General features: G+C 37.5%; 3 protein-coding genes across 10 annotated transcripts in view; 2 read left to right on the top strand and 1 right to left on the bottom strand.

Moving 5' to 3' along the window:
* Positions 1–2,980: 2,980 nt before the first annotated feature.
* On the top strand, positions 2,981–8,685 carry tal1 (T-cell acute lymphocytic leukemia 1). The gene is made up of 4 exons (XM_056759939.1): positions 2,981–3,090; positions 4,659–5,263; positions 5,905–5,996; positions 7,261–8,685. The coding sequence occupies exons 2-4, from the start codon at positions 4,761–4,763 to the stop codon at positions 7,689–7,691; spliced, it is 1,026 nt and encodes a 341-aa protein (XP_056615917.1). The 5' UTR covers positions 2,981–3,090; positions 4,659–4,760; the 3' UTR covers positions 7,692–8,685.
* Positions 8,686–12,885: 4,200 nt separating this feature from the next.
* On the top strand, positions 12,886–15,938 carry pdzk1ip1 (PDZK1 interacting protein 1). Its single transcript, XM_056759679.1, has 4 exons — positions 12,886–13,082; positions 13,206–13,317; positions 14,331–14,411; positions 14,940–15,938. The coding sequence occupies exons 1-4, from the start codon at positions 13,001–13,003 to the stop codon at positions 15,010–15,012; spliced, it is 348 nt and encodes a 115-aa protein (XP_056615657.1). The 5' UTR covers positions 12,886–13,000; the 3' UTR covers positions 15,013–15,938.
* Positions 15,862–18,229, bottom strand: part of patj (PATJ crumbs cell polarity complex component) — a 76,008-nt gene continuing 73,640 nt past the window's right edge. For all 8 annotated transcript variants that reach the window (XM_056759670.1, XM_056759671.1, XM_056759669.1 and 5 more), the window contains one exon: positions 15,862–17,595. In XM_056759670.1, coding sequence (XP_056615648.1) covers positions 17,449–17,595 — 147 coding nt within the window. In that variant the 3' untranslated portion in view covers positions 15,862–17,448. The remainder of the gene's footprint in view (positions 17,596–18,229) is intronic.

Here is an 18,229-nt window from a genome sequence, read left to right as displayed (position 1 = left end):
TGGTGATCTATTAGCTTCAAATTTCTAGGTATCATCTAGGAGAGATCATGAGGGTTTAGAGACATAAACATGTGATTATTTGTTTACACATACATACCACGTGTTTTAATATTTCGTTTTGAAATCCTATAAAATTCCCACAGGCTTTGACGAGTGCAATATATAATTCTCTCTATAACCTCTAGGGGGCGGTGAAACATTGACAAAAACAGATGGGACTCAATTCCAACTCCAAAATAGGATTTTCTGATTCTACCAAAACGAAACCAATCATTCAACTGCAGTTATGTATCCAAAGAATTGTCCCTCCACTTTATGAAATAAAATCTTTTTTTCCACTTCAGGAACTTTTTCTTAATTATAATTTGATCACAACAGTGATTACGTCATCAAAATTGATTTACAATAAGATGTAAAATACTAAAACACAATAGGTAGCCCATAACAGTTACTACTACATTTAGACCGTATCCTATGATCAATAAATATATACATATATAACTGCTTTTGTCCAGCAGTGACGTCAGATGAATGAATGAATCATGAATGAATAAATGAATGAAAAAAACAAGTCAAATTGTTAAAACTTTCTGCAAGATGTTCCATATTATGATTTTACATTATTAATAACTGTGTAAATAGGGATTTTGGCTCCAAGGTAAATATCTGGAAAGACATCTTTCACTGTTTTCTTTTTTATTCAGTAATATTTAAGATAATAGTCCTATGAATACATATAAAACAATAACAAAAAAACTGGCCAAAAGTTAATACATATGTTCGTTACAACAAAATAAAAATATAAAGACATTATTACAGCAGTTACGACCCTGTACCAATAACTCACACCCGGCGCGCAGGAAGCTGGTCGTGACATCAGGGGGGTTTTGGGCACAGAGACTCGTGAGAGGTAGTAAAGCCTTCATCGCTTTTAACACATCATAGATCTAGAAAAAACACGTGTGGAATGGACCCAGCCTTTCCTGTTTATAGGACAGACAGTATGGGCTAGACCCGAATCACATTTGGGCAAAAAGGTTTAGAAAGTTTTTACCTCATGGGCAAATAAGAGTGATGTTTGTTTGCAGAAGTCTGCTTCTTGAAAGGGCAAGTCGAATTTTTTTTGACCGGGAAATGTTCATTAACACTGTGTTATCAGAACTTCTAATGCATTTAAAGGTTATAACTGGTTTTAATGGAACCTATAATGTTCTTTGGTAAAAAGTTTGGTTCTAATGGTGGGATGATGCCAGCCAATCAACCAAACATCATTGGAATAAGGCCCAAAAACACACTGGACAGATGAATTTCAAAAGGGTTATGAACAGATGATCTCATGGTATTTGTAATGGAAACCATTAGAATTTCTATTGTTTTATTTCCACCAATCATGGGGTAAGATGGACAGGAGTTGGGTGTCATAGTGAGAACCTGTCGTGGTTTTACTGTCTGCCAAAACAGCAATAGTACAGCCAGCGGCTCTCATCCCTGTCTGATGGATGAACCCTGGGTCGTCAGCTCACTGATACGGTCTTATCGCGCTGCGCAAGGTGGTCCTTTGAGGTTTACACCAAATTCTGCCGAGTCTCGCAGGGCATCCTTCCGAAATCGCTCATAATCCGTGGCAATGAACTAACAAAGGCTCGAGATCAAAGTCTCTAAGATGGTGCTGCTGATTTCCCACATATTTATTCTGCGTTTATATTTCAGACATTCATTCGTGAAGATATATTAGTGGAGACCTGAGTCCATCTTCATTTGTTGACAATTAGGCCTACTGTTATCTGATGTACTGACAAAGAGGATGATGATGATTTTGATCTAATGTGCTTATTAGTATCTACATCACCATCTTCAAGTTTTTTACATCAGAAAAACTAATTGACAGAACTGTTAGATTTATTATATTTCTTATTATTGCAGGAATGTCTTGACCTAAATTTAAACACTTTTAAAATTTGGGCTGGAAAATAAAAAATATATAATCAGTTTGTTTATGGTTGAAATAATTTACACTTTATAGCCTACATCATGTATATAGCTCCATAGAGTTATTCCGATTTTCGGCATGTTATGTTTTTGCCAATAATGAATAATTATTAAGCTAAAAGTTGAGTAAAAGCAGGCACCAAAACATACATCCCAGTAAATAGGATAAACTGCCTATTAGTTTTTTTTAATATAATATCGTAATCGTTAAAAAGCATTACATTGCCTTGGATTATAAATGCAGAAAATGAAAAATGATGCTAATTTTGACTGTTATGTATGTGACCTGTGTGGTCACCTAAACATCAAGAATAAACTTATTTATCTTAAAAAGTATTTTACACCCTTACGTGAGACCTAAAAACACAAAATAGCTTTATAAACAATTAAGGCAGTCACATTGCAGAATATCCCCTCGTATTAATCAAAATAGCAATTAATAATATAATCTTTCATTGACTAGAAATCAGCTAGAATTTGCTATTTGTCGTCTACCTTATAAAAACTCTTGTTAATCACAGTTAGGTCAAGGTAATGTCCATCATTTCCAGTTTAATCTCTACACGCCTCTGCGCAAAACGCTGAAATATGTAAAAACAAACAGTCACTAATGGTCCTTTTCAAGCTTACATCCCCAGCCAATATCACTAAACCCGGGTTACTACTGGCCGCATAATTAATTTCTGATTTAGCCCCGTGGCGCTTCAACAACGCTACCAACATGACGCATTTCGTCGTCTTTCCCCCTCAATCTGCGGAGTTATTTTTTATGCATATCCATTCACAATATACGTCTATATTTTTTCTCTTCGCGTTTGCCCTCGATAAAAAGCAAAATAATAATGAATCATTTCATAAATAATGGGTTTAGGGGCTTATCGACTACGAAGTGGCCGCCACTGCGCTCTTATCTCGCCTGGCCACATTGCACCCGTGTTCCGCTCCCCATACTAAGAGGCGCGCGCTGGACGTGATGTGGAATTATATAGACCTCACTTCCAGTTCCACGCAGCACTTCAGTGCATCTAAAACCTCAGACATGGATGACCCTCCACAAAATGGCTCCATGCACACACTAACAACCACCGCAGCCCGACGACGGTAAGAGTCGAAAATAGTCGTTTCTGCGCTCATTTATTAATAACGAGCATCATAATTTGGTTTTATAACGACGCAAGATGATTCATGTAGGGTCAGTTATGAATTATACAATTTTTGTTTCGTTGTTTTTGGTCCAGGAGTTGATAGGCCCCTGAGCCCGCAAAAAAACAGGTATCGATGTGGCATTTATTTTATAATTAAAGGCCATTTTAGACACGATCTATTTGATCTAAAGTTGGGAATTCGATTCGTTTCGATTCGATTTTCCACAAAAAGGATGTTGGCTGTTCGTTTCTCCTTTTCCGTTTACGAGGTTTATGTGGTGGTTGAAATGATAGCCACCGTAACTCCTCCAATAGATTATTCTCATTAATATGTCATTATTTGAGATAAAATCTAATACTTTGACGTGATTGTATGTTACTAAAAATGTTCATGTAGCATACATTTGTTTGGAACCTTAGTTAACCGTTAGATGTCGATTATTATTGAATAATAGTACAAACATTTTTTGCATATTAATCGTGCTAATTTTATGCTGCGTTTACACGAACCAAAATAATAAAAAGAGTAGCCTATTATTGGGAATGCTATTGTGTTTTCTCGGAGACTGTAACCACATGATTCTTTTCAACACCACTTAACGACGAAATGCCTTTACAAGAAATCCAAGCAATACATAACTAAAATTTTCACAATATGAATAAACAAGCTGCATTTATAAACGCATTATAAACGCAATTACTTTATATACATGAATTGAACATAATATTTAAATTGCCCACGTTAGACAATTGACATAAATAAGCAGACAAACAATAATGATGTCTAAGTATTTACGACCATAAAACTTCCATTTTGACAACACCAACCCCACAAATAATGTTATTATATTATTAAGAATTCATAATAATAACAACGTGTTGTTTTAAACGCCAACGTAAACATATAAATGCATATTATTTAATATGGCCCTGTAATAATTGTGCGGTTCATATTATATTCTGCTATAAACGCAGTACAATGTTGGGAGCAGATAAACTCTTTCTCGACTAAGACACCGGTATGACGCGCTTATCTCCAGATACCATGAGCTGAATGTTGATATGATAGACCAAGGTCAGGCCAAAGAAACACAGAAACAGGCCTACTTACAAAAAAGTTTTGAGTTTTAAACTCAAATGGTCTGTGCGTATTTAACATGGCAAGGTTGTTTTATTTTCTGTCGTTCTTTATATTGTGACACAAGAACATGTCTTGTATTGATCTAATTGTACCAAAAATTTACATTTTTGGAAGATGGGCATAATGCGTAATTGCATTACGCTCAGAATGTATAAGCATGCAGCAATCCATGCAACTGTCATGTGCATAGGCCTGTGTGATGACTTTGCATGGATACAGTAGTTATTAGAGAGAGACACATCACACACATAGGGCTGCATAACTATACTGTCAGTGTTTCCAGTCACGCGCGCGCACAGGACCGAAAGGAAGCACGTATTAACACTGGTGCATTTCACTAACCATGTACATCATCGTGCGTAAAAGCTGGATTTCTTTTACAGGTGACCTCTAAGGGCAATCGAAAAGGACTTTATTTCTTGGGTTTAACCATTTTCACTGGATTGTACTATACTTGTAAAAACTGCTTGTTTGGATTCTAAACGATGATGGAAAAACTGAAATCCGAGAAATTTCCGCTCAGCCCGAACGCGGAGGACTGTGCTTCTCCCCCACGCGACACCAGCACGACTTCCTCCCCAGGTTTGGAACCCGTGGAGGAGGGAGATGCATGCGGGAAACAGGAAGGCACGACGCCGGAGAAAGGAGAGCATCACCTCCCCGAGGAGAGATGCAACGGGACTCTCATCCTTAATGGCGTTGCCAAGGAAACGGCTTACCACGCCATTGAGCTAAAAAAGGAAGTGCCGGTGATCGAGCTGTCCAGGAGAGGAGGGACTGGTGATATAAAAGGCAGGGAGCTTAAGGCAGACAGCAGCCATAAGGTGCAAACCACGGAGCTGTGCAGACCACCGATTCCTCTGCCGCTGCCACCCAAGGACCCGCTGAGCGAAACTCGAATGGTGCAGTTGAGTCCACCCGCTTTCCCTCTCCCGGCCCGAGCGATGCTCTACAGCAACATGGCGCAACCGCTCTCCACTATTAACAGGTGAGATTGAATTTTTTGACTTATTTATTTCTAGTCTTTTTATTAAAGTAAGTCTTTCATTTATGTATAATTTCAATAAATATGACGCATGCTTATATTATGCAATGAATACTTTTTTTAGAGATGGGAATATATATATAAATTGCAAAAGAAGAGCCTAAGTAAAATGTTATAAATAAGAAATCGTTTCTCGTTGTACACAACAATCTTTGCATACGTCTTGATATTTGTCTTTTTGACACTGTTTGCATTATTTATTTTATAAAAAACAAATTAAGTATGGCCTGCTGTAATTACTGGCTCATTACAATACTCCAAAATAACATTATTCCGAAAGTTCGGAAATTATAGCAGAATTGTACAATGTAGAAGACAATTTGGATTTTTTTTAAATAAATGAAAATAAATATATAATCATATCTTTCATCGTTATGCACCTTTTACCCCAGCTTGTTTTCTTTATAATGTGTCATTATACATTTCTACTGTACGTATTTCGTTTCTTATTCATTACCGACAAACAAGCCTATCATAACATTTGGAACAGTTAAAAACCGCATAACGTGTGAATTGATTTGCAATTTTGAAACGTTTTACCCTTTTTCCCTATTGTTTTTAACGAATTACATGTTTTATTTCAGTGGTTATGCTGGAGAAGGGGATCAATATGGGATGTATCCGAGCAGTCGGGTGAAACGCAGACCTGCGCCTTATGAGGTTGAAATCAGCGATGGTAGGAGCATTTTAGATATTAGCCACCCTTTGGCAGTGCTTTTCTCTTACCTCTAATTTCTAACTCCCTTCATCGTTTCTTTCTCTTATTCTGTGTCTGAAATAACGTCATATACCGTCCCTCGCCAGATTGAGAAATTGTATGATTTTTTATTTTTAAGAAAATATATTTTCTAAAGGAGAACAGATCATAGACAATTAAAGGTTGAATAAAAAAACGGAATACGCAGTGAGAACAATGACACGTTTTTTTATTTTTGAGACTTAATAGTTGACTGTAATGTAATTTTGCTCGATATAAAATGAATAATTCTATAACAACACAACAAAATAACAATCTTTCATGCATTTCGTTTCTCATTTTGTTGATTGGAGCGAGCCTTAACCAGTATTTTTTTACATTTTGGTATATAATTCAATTCAATGTTTTCAATAATAATACTATTATCTTTTACTATTATAAAATAGTATTCAATTTAAGTACTAGAATTTAAAAAAAATCACACTTGATTGAATAGAAAAGCATTTCCATAAAAAGTAAAAAAAAGGATGCTGCGAAAAAAAGACACATGAGAGAAAACAGGCATAAAAGAGAGGGGAGGATGAGAGAGCAGTGAGTCTAAGCCAACAGGAACCAACCCAAAATCCATAGTGTATGCATACCAGAGATAGCTGCAAGCTGCCTATAAAAATGCAAATAGGACAGTGTCTTTGCCTGGAAGTTCTAAGAGGCAGACACGAAATTCTAATGAGGAGACGCCAACTTCACAACACAATATAAATTCTGCACACAAATCGTCATTTATGAGACGTTCACCGCCAAAAAGTGCAACGTTGCCCTCCCTTTTGTTTAAGAAATGTCAAATTATTCCTTAGACTCTAGAGGTGGCATTTAAATAAGTGTAATTATAAGGAGTCACTCGTGCATCAGGCGAAGTGAAGCATTGATAGCCCTGTTCCAACAGAGCTGTCTGGCATGAGAAATGGCCCTGAATAATTGAATGTAAAATGCCAAAGATAATAGAAAGGTTAATTAATTCTTAACTAAATAGGGGGAGATAAAGAGCTAATCTATCTGGGAGAAGTGAGCGAACACCTTAGGTGTGTTCACAAGGAAACCACTGTTAAAGCACTCAGCCGTGCAGGGTTAAATGGGGACGATCTGTTGGTAATATTGGGAAACGATCTCTGGGAATGGAACCCACAACCTTTACCAACTAATCCATTACCACACTTTAACGATTTCCTCTTCTTCTTCTCCTTAGGATCACAGCCGAAAATCGTGCGGCGGATCTTTACGAACAGCCGCGAGCGCTGGAGGCAGCAGAACGTGAACGGCGCCTTCTCCGAGCTCCGCAAGCTCATCCCCACCCATCCGCCCGACAAGAAGCTGAGCAAGAACGAGATCCTGCGCCTTGCTATGAAATACATCAACTTCCTCGCCAAGCTACTCAACGACCAGGACGACATGGTCGGTGGCGATGGGCCTGCCAGGGCCGGCCGCGACACTACCCTGGTGCGGGACGACCTCCTGCAGGAGATGCTCAGCCCCAACTCCAGCTGCGGGAGCCTGCTGGATGGGGACGGCAGCCCGGAGAGCTTAACCGAGGACCAGGACTCATCTGTGGACTCCAGACCTTCAGCAAGGGGACTGCATCATTCCACTCAGGCCCTGGACGGAAACGCCCAGCGATGACTGAGTCGGATGCTCTGCGGACCTAAAATATGTTTATGTTGTGTGCAAGCATATTCTTAAGTATGACCTTCTCTTTGCGCCTCAATACTTCTTTGGTGCCCTACGTGGTGGAACACTGGTACAGGGGAAAATGTTGAGCGGCCTTCTGTCCACACTTGGTCATTTAGGCAGCGAATAGTGGATCTGTAAACAGAAAAGGAAACGGAAGGATGTGACTGGTACATTTTCTTGCGTTCCGACCCACATCTCATCAGGTACACTGTTGGTAAAGTGGAAACCGAAGGACATTTGATCTCAAGTCATATTATTCTGAAAAGGGCTTAAAATGATTTAGAAATGCCCTGACTTCATGACCATGCTTTTTTGAGACTTTGGAGACAACAAATATCTGAAGGAATTATGACCCTTGTCAAGTATTAACAGTATATTGGCAATAGCACCAAAACTTATGCTATTTGGGAAAAAGTATTGCCATTTTGTAAATGGTTTTTCTGTATTATGTTTGGAAATATGGCAAACAAAACAGGCAAATGAATAAAGAGAATCTTTCGAGGTGGAAGAGGTACAAGAACGTGTACATAAATCGAGATAATGTCGTGTGTCATCTTCCTTTACGCTGTTGTTTTGCATTGTGATTATGGTACATCTTTAATTAGCATCCATCCACCCTCATGCGTTTATTTCTTTGGCTCATTCCCCCCACACGTATTCATCGAGTAAGCGTTCAGTCACTTTATTTGACTTGTATGAACTTAATCTGCTTTTTAGCAGAGGATTGAGTAACCAGTCTTGGTACCTTTAAGTCTTTTATTGGGTATTAAAAGAACAAAGAAAAAAAAGAATAAAAAAATGTTATTTTGATGTGATATTTAGTAGAAAGACCTTTGGTGTAAGGTGAAAATCTATCTATATATGCAATGTTATATCTCACGAAACTTTTATATAAAAAGCCACAAAAATAAAAAACGCAAACCTGAAACCTGCGCACTGTGGATTTTTATTGATGCATTTGTGTTTGAATTTCAAGCTGACACACCCTAGAATAGTGCACCTAAAAATAAAACACAAAAACTGATATTTTAAAGAAGATAAAAAAGATATTTTGAGAACGTCGGTCAACAAAACCCGTTGGTCCCCATTGACAGGAGCCTAACGCTTTTCTGTTACCAGCATTCTTCAAAATATCTTTTGTGTTCTGCAGAAGAAAGAAAGTCAATCGTTTTTTTTGTGAACTATGCCTTTAATATCACAACTATTTATGTTTATTTGTGACCCTGCCTGTGAAAACCAAGCTATAGTCATTTCTTTGTGATTTACTGTTTTCAACATAAATTCATCCTAGATTTATGTAAAGAACATTCTGTGAAAATAAAACATTAATATCTTTAATACTGACAGAGTAAGACTATGTCAAAGATTGAAATCATAGTGAAGTCAAAGGGTAAAATCAAAATTTGATCGAAAAATAAGACACATTTTATACAAAACCTTAGGTGTTAATTTCTGACTGAGTAAGCAATTCGGCTGTTGTATACACGTTTAAGTATGAAAATACTCTTTTCTATTTCCAAAAGGCTCGGACGAAGATAGCGTTCGTCTGCTGGACATTACGTATTTTCAAATGAATCATAATAACCTCTGTTGCTATGACAACCAGGCAAAAAAATCCAGCAAACGTACACGTGACAAAAAAACTGTAGACGGGGATTAAAGAAAAAAATCTGTTCACTGAGATGGTATTCTTTAAAAACACTGTCAAATCACTCACGCCATTTGGGATTAAGACAAAAAAAGCACAATGCATTTCTGTCAGGAACAAAATGCTAAATCCACGACATGAGAAATGAATACATTGTGACAACATAAAACACCTTTTAACAAGGTTTTGATTTAACATCCCGACACAATGCAGCAGGCAGACGTTATCCTGCTCACATGCATGTGCATCACAATGCATTCATTTCATTAAAATGCGATTTTAGACTACATCTCAATTTAAGGTGACTGCAGGTCATAGTAGGTTGTTAATATGGCCGTCTAAACCCTGGGAATATGAGCGCCAAAGAAAGATAAGAATCAAAGCCACTGAAAAAGTCATTGGTCGTCTACTGGCCCCAGGGGGACTAGAAAAACTGATCCAAGGGCAGTTCCCAGACCAATCCCTGATTCACAACAACATACATGCACGACCTTGCCAAGTGTATTCATCTAGAGGACACACGAGTAAAATAGGCTTGTGTGTCAATAAATGCACACGGTGCAATAGGACTGGTCTAGAAAATTGATGAAAAGTACATTGGCCGAGTCCCAATTGACTTTCACTGTATAGAACTGAAAGACAGCATGGGAGATTAAGTCAAGAAAAAAAAATCATGGGTTTAAACAACATGGAGACGAGTAAGACATGATACCTTTTAAATAAATGTATTATTCATATTTTGAGAAATGTCTCAGTGGTTTTGTGTCCATACAATGGAAGTCAATGGGGACCAGCGTTGTTTGGTTACCAACGTTCTTCAAAATATCTTCTTTTGTGTTCTGCAGAAGAAAGTCATAGAGGACTACAAATGACACGAGACAGAATTTTCCTTTTTGGTTGAACTGTCCCTTTAAGCTCAAGTTCAATCTTTGTCTATTGAAGATCACTAATAACGTCCACACCATCAAAACACTCCCGCCCACAATCTAAGTCCCTTTATTCACCTAAAATACCAATGCCCTTGCATTATGGATCCTATCGGAGACATTTGACTAGGGCCTGACGGCATCTTTATCCTTTTTAATTAACTGTGCATAGACCGCCCCTGCCCATTTCCCACTGCCGGACCCTCGACGTACACGGATGCAAGGTCCTGGTCTCAAAAGATCCCATCACAACAAAAGACGTGATGATGACCACCATTACCCTGAGATAACTAGACAAGGGAGGAGAGAAATCAATTAGGACGCCCCTCCCACTGCGAGCCGAGGATGTCCCAGTGAACCGGCAGGGAGTTTGGTTCTCAGAGCTGGAACGGGACAGTGGAAAGAGTCTCTGGTAGGGTCTCTCATGACTATCTACAGCACCATCGGCAGAAGCGGCTCCCTCGGGGAGAAGGTGTTAATGAGAGGGCGGAGACGTTTTCTGGTTATAAAGTGGTGCTCATTTTCTGAAGGGACAAAGCTGCCGGTAGAGGCTGAGAGACGCTCATGTGTCCCTCGGGTCCAGAGGGGGCGGTTCTTGCTCTTCGTCCAGCCCCGCCCATCCTTATCAGTTTTGGTCTGTTAATCAGGCTCTGTCACTCTTCACCTTAAGAGGGCTTTTAACACCAGTTCCCATGTGCATTCATGATGTATTGGGTCGAAGCCGGTCAGCACTTTAAAGAAGTCAACAACAGCCTCAAGTTCAAACAATTTGGAGTGAGACAGCAAATGGGAAAAAATCTATATTTTGACAACTGCATGGTTAGATTGACTCAGATTATTCAGTTTATTCAGTTTTTAAACACTTTCTGGAAACGTTTCGTGAGATATTATAAACCTTATAGTTATACATTTTTATTTTTGACTTTTTTTTGTTTGACAAAGATATAAGCATACCAACATAGTAATTTGTTTATACATTTTCTCGACGTCAAAATGTTTGGATGACCAAATGGTCAATTGTTTGGCTTGGGCAAAGTTTGATTTAGCTGATTTTATCCAAATAGTGACTGCTTTAAAGAACCTAGATTGATCACTTTTAGTCAAAAAAAGAATTCCTAATTCCTTCGCTTCAACATTTTTTAAATAGGTCCAAAATAATTTGGATCGTTGTCCTGCTGCATAACCCAAGTGCGTTTAAGCTTGAGGTCACAAACCGATGGCCAGACATTGTCTTCTAGGATATTCTGGTAGAGCGCAGAATTCATGGTCCATCAATTATGGCCAGTCGTCACACTACCTCCACCATGTTTGACTGTTGGCAGTATTCATGATGAATACCCTGTTCGTTTTACCCCAGATGTAATGGACGCACACCTCCCAAAAAGTTCAAGCTTTGTCTCTTCAGTCCACAGAATATTTGCCTAAAAGTTTTGGGGATAATCAATATGTTTTTTAGCAAAAGTGAGATGAGCCTTTGTGTTCTTTTTGGTCAGCAGTGGTTTTGCCTTGAAACTCTCCCATGGATGCCATTTTTGCACAATCTCACTCTTATTGTAGAAGCATGAACACTGACCTGAACTGAAGCATGAGAGGCCTGCAGTTCTTTAGATGTTGTTCTGGGATCTTTTATGTCCTCCCGGAAGAGTCATCGTTGAGCTCTTGGGAGTAATTTTGGTAGGCCGGTCAGTCCTGGGATGTTGTACCACTGTTCCATGTTTTTTCCATTGGTTGATAAAGCCTTATTTATAATATACATAACTATGTCTTAAGAGCTGCAGAAACACCTTTCATAATGAAGCGTCATGTTTTTATTATGTTAGAATGAACTATCTACATACACAGCCGGTCGGCTTACATGGAATTCGTCATGTTGTTTATACAGTAGCCCTAAACGGACAAACTACTCTCCTTCGACAAAAAGGTGAAAACATGACAACATTTTAGTTCTGTGTCAGCCACTGAAGTGCTTTGAAAGGGATTTGCAATTCCCAACCTCACCGCTAGATGCCACTAAAATCTCCACATTGCTCCTGGATCATCTATGCATTTTGGCTTTACATACAAAAGCAGCTAAATGTTTACCCCAGTGTGTGCATTGGTGCTCAATGATTCAATTGAAGACCAGAGTCTATTATATCCTATACTGCGCTTCTGCAGGCCCAGTCTCAGTCTTTCTTAGGCCTTCGCTTGGTTACTCGAGCTAAACTGTAACTTCCACAGGAGCAAAGTTGCACTAATGGGTTTAATGTGTCTATCATCCCCTCATGATCTATAACTTACTGAAAGACATGAAACGCTAACCAGCCAAATTCCTTTATCTTTGCCAAGATCTAAAGCTTACAGAATCGTCTTCGGATCTTAAATCTGCCGGGTTAAACATCACTTCCTCCACTGGATTAACATAACTCGAATGACGTTTACTTTTAATGCAATATTTACACAACAGTAGTTGATATGCTATAATCACAGGGATAAAAGCTGATGGCTATCAACAGGAAGACACATTTCCACGTTACTGTCCAACCCCATCACTCCTTTATTTTTGTTATGCGATGGTTAAATATCATTCTGGTGGTGAATGATTGACCAAAGCTGTATAGATACCTGGCTGTTGACTTAAAATGAATGATATCCTGGTTTCCTGGTTAGAGTCACAGTGATACATTCCGAAAACACCAGAGAGCATGGGAAGAATAAATATGGGAAAATCAATCCTTATGCTTCTTTGGCTGTTACTTACTCTCGGATCAGTAGCAGCCCAAGCAGGTATGTTTTTTTTTTCGTCTTAAAGGGAAAATTTAGTTTTCCAGAAAGATGTTTCTAAACTTCCATTACAGAGTCTGAGGATATATCAGGTATTTGTAGGTAACTTACAGTTTTATCTCTTAGATAAGGTAGAACGAGATTTACCCAACTGGCTGACGGGAATCATCTCTGTCGTGGTCTTCCTCTGTGTCGTCTTTATCGCCTTCCTTGTTAACAAAGTCTGGTGCAACACAAGGTAATCCACATCTTCCTAGATGATTTAAATTTGACATCAAATATAACAAAGCAAGACACCTGACCTACAATGTCGTAGCGTATTACCAGATGTTATGACAAACATTGTAAAATGCGTAACACATCGGCAGTCAATTGATGTTGACCTACAGATTCAACTATATTAAATGAATATGAATGTTGAGATATGAACTTTTTCAGCGATCAAAATATGCAAAAATGCATTCTGTAATGTTCCAATGTATGTTGATCCCTTTTGGTTGAAGATTCACACATAGGGACCAATACTTGAAAAATTCTTTTTTGAGGCATTTAAGCATATTCAGATTGAATGGTTTTTAAGATCATAGGGAAAAAACCTAAATGTTCAAATGTTTCGGACTGATAATATAATTTGGGTATTTGTATCAAAATGTCTAAAATCATATATTTCTTCAAATATTATTTATATAAATTATCTAATTGCATACACAATGTACGTTAATATAAAGTTACGCCACAACAATGCTTTAGAAAAAAGAGACCATTCAAGCTTTTCTATCACAGTGGCCATTCTAGTTTAGTGTCTGTTAAATTCCAACAAAATCAAACCTCATGAGTGACAAAGTCCCCCAACAGCAATCTGAAATGCGGAGAATGTGAAGACGCTTATTCTTTCTTAGCCTTGCAAATACATGCAAAATTGCATTGTGTTTTCAGTAAGGTCGTAAAACATAACTGTATTACTTCGACCAGTTTATCCCACTTTCATTTTCTGCAATTACACAATGACATGCAGATTAAAGGATTTTTGTGTATTTTGTTGTAACTGGAATTTGGGAGAAATGTTCTCAGCAGTTTACAGAATGAAAAAATGATCAATTTACTTAAAACCATGCCTGAAAAAAAGGGAACAAATGATTTTTTTTAAGGATCTCTTATTATTTTTCCCTCCTGAAACATATAGTAACAAGTTTTCAGAAATTATTTTTGTAAACAGCAATTGATCTGTCTGCCTTTTATTGTTGACTAAAGCAAACCAGAAGATGTGTTTTCTAACGAATACACCATGCCCAATGGATCGCCATCCTATGAAACTAGTCTCGACGCTGTCAGGTATGTACACCTGCACTATTGTCCAAATCAGAGGTTCTTAAACTGGGGGCCATGACCCCCTGATAGGATTTTATAGAATTCATCATAAATTTTGCGCAATCAAGCATGACAATATAAAGACTACAAAAAGTAAAAAAGTTTTTTAACTGAATGTGTTTTTGGTTTAACTAAAATTTTAAGTTTACTGTTATTATTCTTTATTTGGTGGCCACAAAGTGATACACCCTACACAAATTGGGCCTTACAACGAGAAAGGTTCAAGGAACCACTGGTCTAAACAGACATATCATAGGAACAACATATTCTCTATTAAACCTCACTTTGTAATATTATAAACTTAATATGTGAAATCACTTTACCAGTGAAAAACTACCCCTGCAAAAGGCCTGTGAGCATGAAAATGCAAAAAAGAATTTGATAAACAATTCGGATGAATAATAAATCATAAATCACAGTACTTTTAAAATTAAAGTGATGTGATCATTTCAAAAACATGTCTTTTCATACACTCTTGGATCTTGTTTTCAGAAGCGCTGATGACCCCAACGCGTTTGAGAACGTGATCGTTCACCAGACGGATGAAAAAGTAACAGCAATGTAACTGAAGGAATATCTCCAGTCACACTCTGCTGATTCAACACAACATATTAACCCCGTTTTCTACTGTAACCCCGTGAATTATCATTTTATTTGTTGACGCAGCTCATCTTGCACCAAAGGTTAACTGTGTTTGTGTCGAATCAACTTTATAGATGCTATAGCAGTACTGCAGGTCTGTCAGCAAAGCTAAATGCAAATAATAAAATGCAATGGACCATAATAGTCCAGGGGTCGCAAAACAAATCAGCTTATCCACTTTTAAAGGGAGAGAGAAAATGCTTCCTGTATCTTTAGTGGTTGGTATCAAAGCTGCTCAATCAAAATTTATGAGCACGGATTTATCTGTTGCTTGGAAGTATGACTAATACAACACAATTCGGGTGTGTTTTTCTCATAGTATGTCAGGTTGTTAAACCCAATTTCTGCATTTGCATAGAGGTCAGTTTCTTTAATGGCACCTTAATGTTTGATTTTAGATCATTTTTGTTATTTTGTCTTAGTAAACCAGTACATAATCAAAATTGTGTCTATTTTATATAAAAGATGATGCCGAAATCTGATGCCGAACCAGGTGAGGACCACTGGTTGGGAAATAAATCAAAGATTTTTATAAACCAATGCACTTGTGAACATCCAAACAATATCAAAAATGCTGTAGGCCTACTTTATAACTTCATTTGTTGTGTAACTCACTTTTCAATTTGATGAATCAATACAAGCTAATGAGCTACTGTAAAAAGCAATTCATTTATAGCATCAAATCATTTTACAAATAAATATAGAAAATTCATTCTTAAAAATGCTTTTCCGTAATCTATTTCAGCATCAGAATTGACAAGTCGAAAGACGATTAGAATGAAAATAACTTTATTTTTTGCGACACTTGATCACTTCTACTTTCCAAAATAAACCGTGACCATAAATCTGCTCAGCACAAATGTACTCTCTGCATCTAACATACGACTTTCACTAAACAGTTTCTCTTTGGAAAACATTACACCGATATTCGACCGATATAAAGCTACTTCTACTGCGACCGACGTGAGCTTTCTCACTGAAATGTACTTTGCGCTTCACAGCCCAAACCTAAAGATCTAGCAAAATGAGAAAGGAAGGCGTAGGATTTAGGAGATACAGGCAGGCTTTTTAAAGGGATGCGGTGGCAGACAGAGCTTTACGCATTGTGTCCACATGGCACGAGAATTTAAGAGGCGAGAGTGACAATGTCTGCTACAGTATGTGCTTACAAAAAGGCGCAGACGATCTGGATCTGGATGGGACTGCGGCGTGCTGTTTACAACTAGAAGAACTTAAGAGTCCGGTACACTTCCGGAGAGAATGACAGGATATCCTCATATGAAGAGACACAAAGACAAACTAGGATGTGCGTTACAGAAATCAATGTTGTGTCTTTAAACGAAAATAAATTACATATTTACATTGAAATGCTAAAATTGTGTGCAACTAAATATCAAATAACAAAATGAATTATAAAACATTAAGCATGAAATTGTATGCATAAGGATTTTTGTGCAACACACGTATCAGTAGATGTTTGACTGTAGTGTTTGAAATCTCGATACACAATAGCGACGTAAAGGGAATTGTTCACCTAAAAACAAAATTATATTATTTACTCAAAAAACGTTTTTGCACTTTTAATGTTTTGACCATTTCATCTGTATCCAAGATCCAATTTTGATTTCACAGAAAAAAGGCTGCATGGGTAAATAGTATAAAAATTCTTATTTTTACGTGAACTATTCCTTAAAATAGGCAGAAATTTACCTCATCTTATTGAAATGATCTGAATGTGTAATACTATCCAAATAAACCATTCCAGCACAATCTGATCGGCCCGTTCCAAGGCACATTTATAACCGGTTTCAACAACATACTGAATCTTTCTTATCCCTTATTATCGTTTATCCTTGTATTGATCGTCACTCAAACATTCACTGGTCAAATGAATCTGCTTTCTGGAGAAAGCCGTCAGTGTGTATTTATCTTATTTAATCGAGAAATTAGAAGGACCGCATTGGGTTTTGTACTATTGGACTGAAATGATCATTACAAATGAAATGTGTGTTCTTCTGCTACCTCCAATTTAACTCATTTCATTACAACATTCATCTTTAATATTGCCACACAATCCACCAGCGCACGATGTCCACCCAAGATGACACAATGTGATTTCCCTTTGAGCATTTTTGATCTAAAATCCCAGGTGGTGGCGTAAAAGGGGCGGAGCTTAACGGTAACAATGAAGCCAACAGTCTGAATTGGTCATTCCGGGTTTGTCAGACTGTATCACAAATTAAAGTGACCGGATGAAGGCTGACGCTGGTGTGTGAGGGGAACGAGTCTCTTTAAGACGTTGATGGAATGTGTATGTGTGTGATTCAGTAGAAGCAGCTCTCAGTGTGTGTGTGCGCTGTTAGGACAGCACAGATAGCGTGACGGTTCCTTGCTGTCTCTTCAGTATGGCCACGGCTTGCTCATGTGTGACTCCTTCTAGACTCTCTCCGTTAACAGTCAGGATCTGGTCTCCTCGCTTCAGACGGCCGTCCACTGCTGCTGCCCCCTACAGGGAGAAGAGGAAACATTCATAATGTAAAATATAATAACATGATTTGAATCAATTATAGAAAGTAAATGTGGTCTAAATTGGCAATGAATGTAAATCAGCAGTTTTCTTGCTTAAATTGAGCAGAATTGCTTTCATTGATGAAACATTAAAGAAAGAAAAAAAACATTCTAGAAAAACACAAAATAACATTATTAAACATTATTTCCTTTCAGCCGATAATTATCACACATAAATGTTGAAATATATACAATAATTATAAAATATATTATACTGTATATATATATATATATATATATATATATATATATATATGTATATATACTGTACTATAATCTAGGGGTTCTCAACATTTTTGATTCCAAGCCCTCAGAGTTTATTCAACAATATTCAAAAAGTGTCCTTTCACTCCCAAAAACTCAAAATTTCTACCCAATAAAATATTTTAGAGCTTGACATTATCTGGATAGACATTTATTCTTTTTAAATATGGCCAAATAAGAAGGAATAATTTGTATTTTTTATTTTTAAAATGTATTTCAATGCTCATTCTAAAATCATTTAATCATCTAAGTGGGCCATGGCCCCCTCTGTTGAGAAACACTTCTTTAATTTATGTAATTTAAAATAT

This window comes from Triplophysa dalaica, chromosome 10 (genome assembly GCF_015846415.1).
Source record: "Triplophysa dalaica isolate WHDGS20190420 chromosome 10, ASM1584641v1, whole genome shotgun sequence".
NCBI classification, from domain to species: Eukaryota; Metazoa; Chordata; class Actinopteri; order Cypriniformes; family Nemacheilidae; genus Triplophysa; species Triplophysa dalaica.
This window is presented reverse-complemented; position numbering and strand designations above follow the sequence as displayed.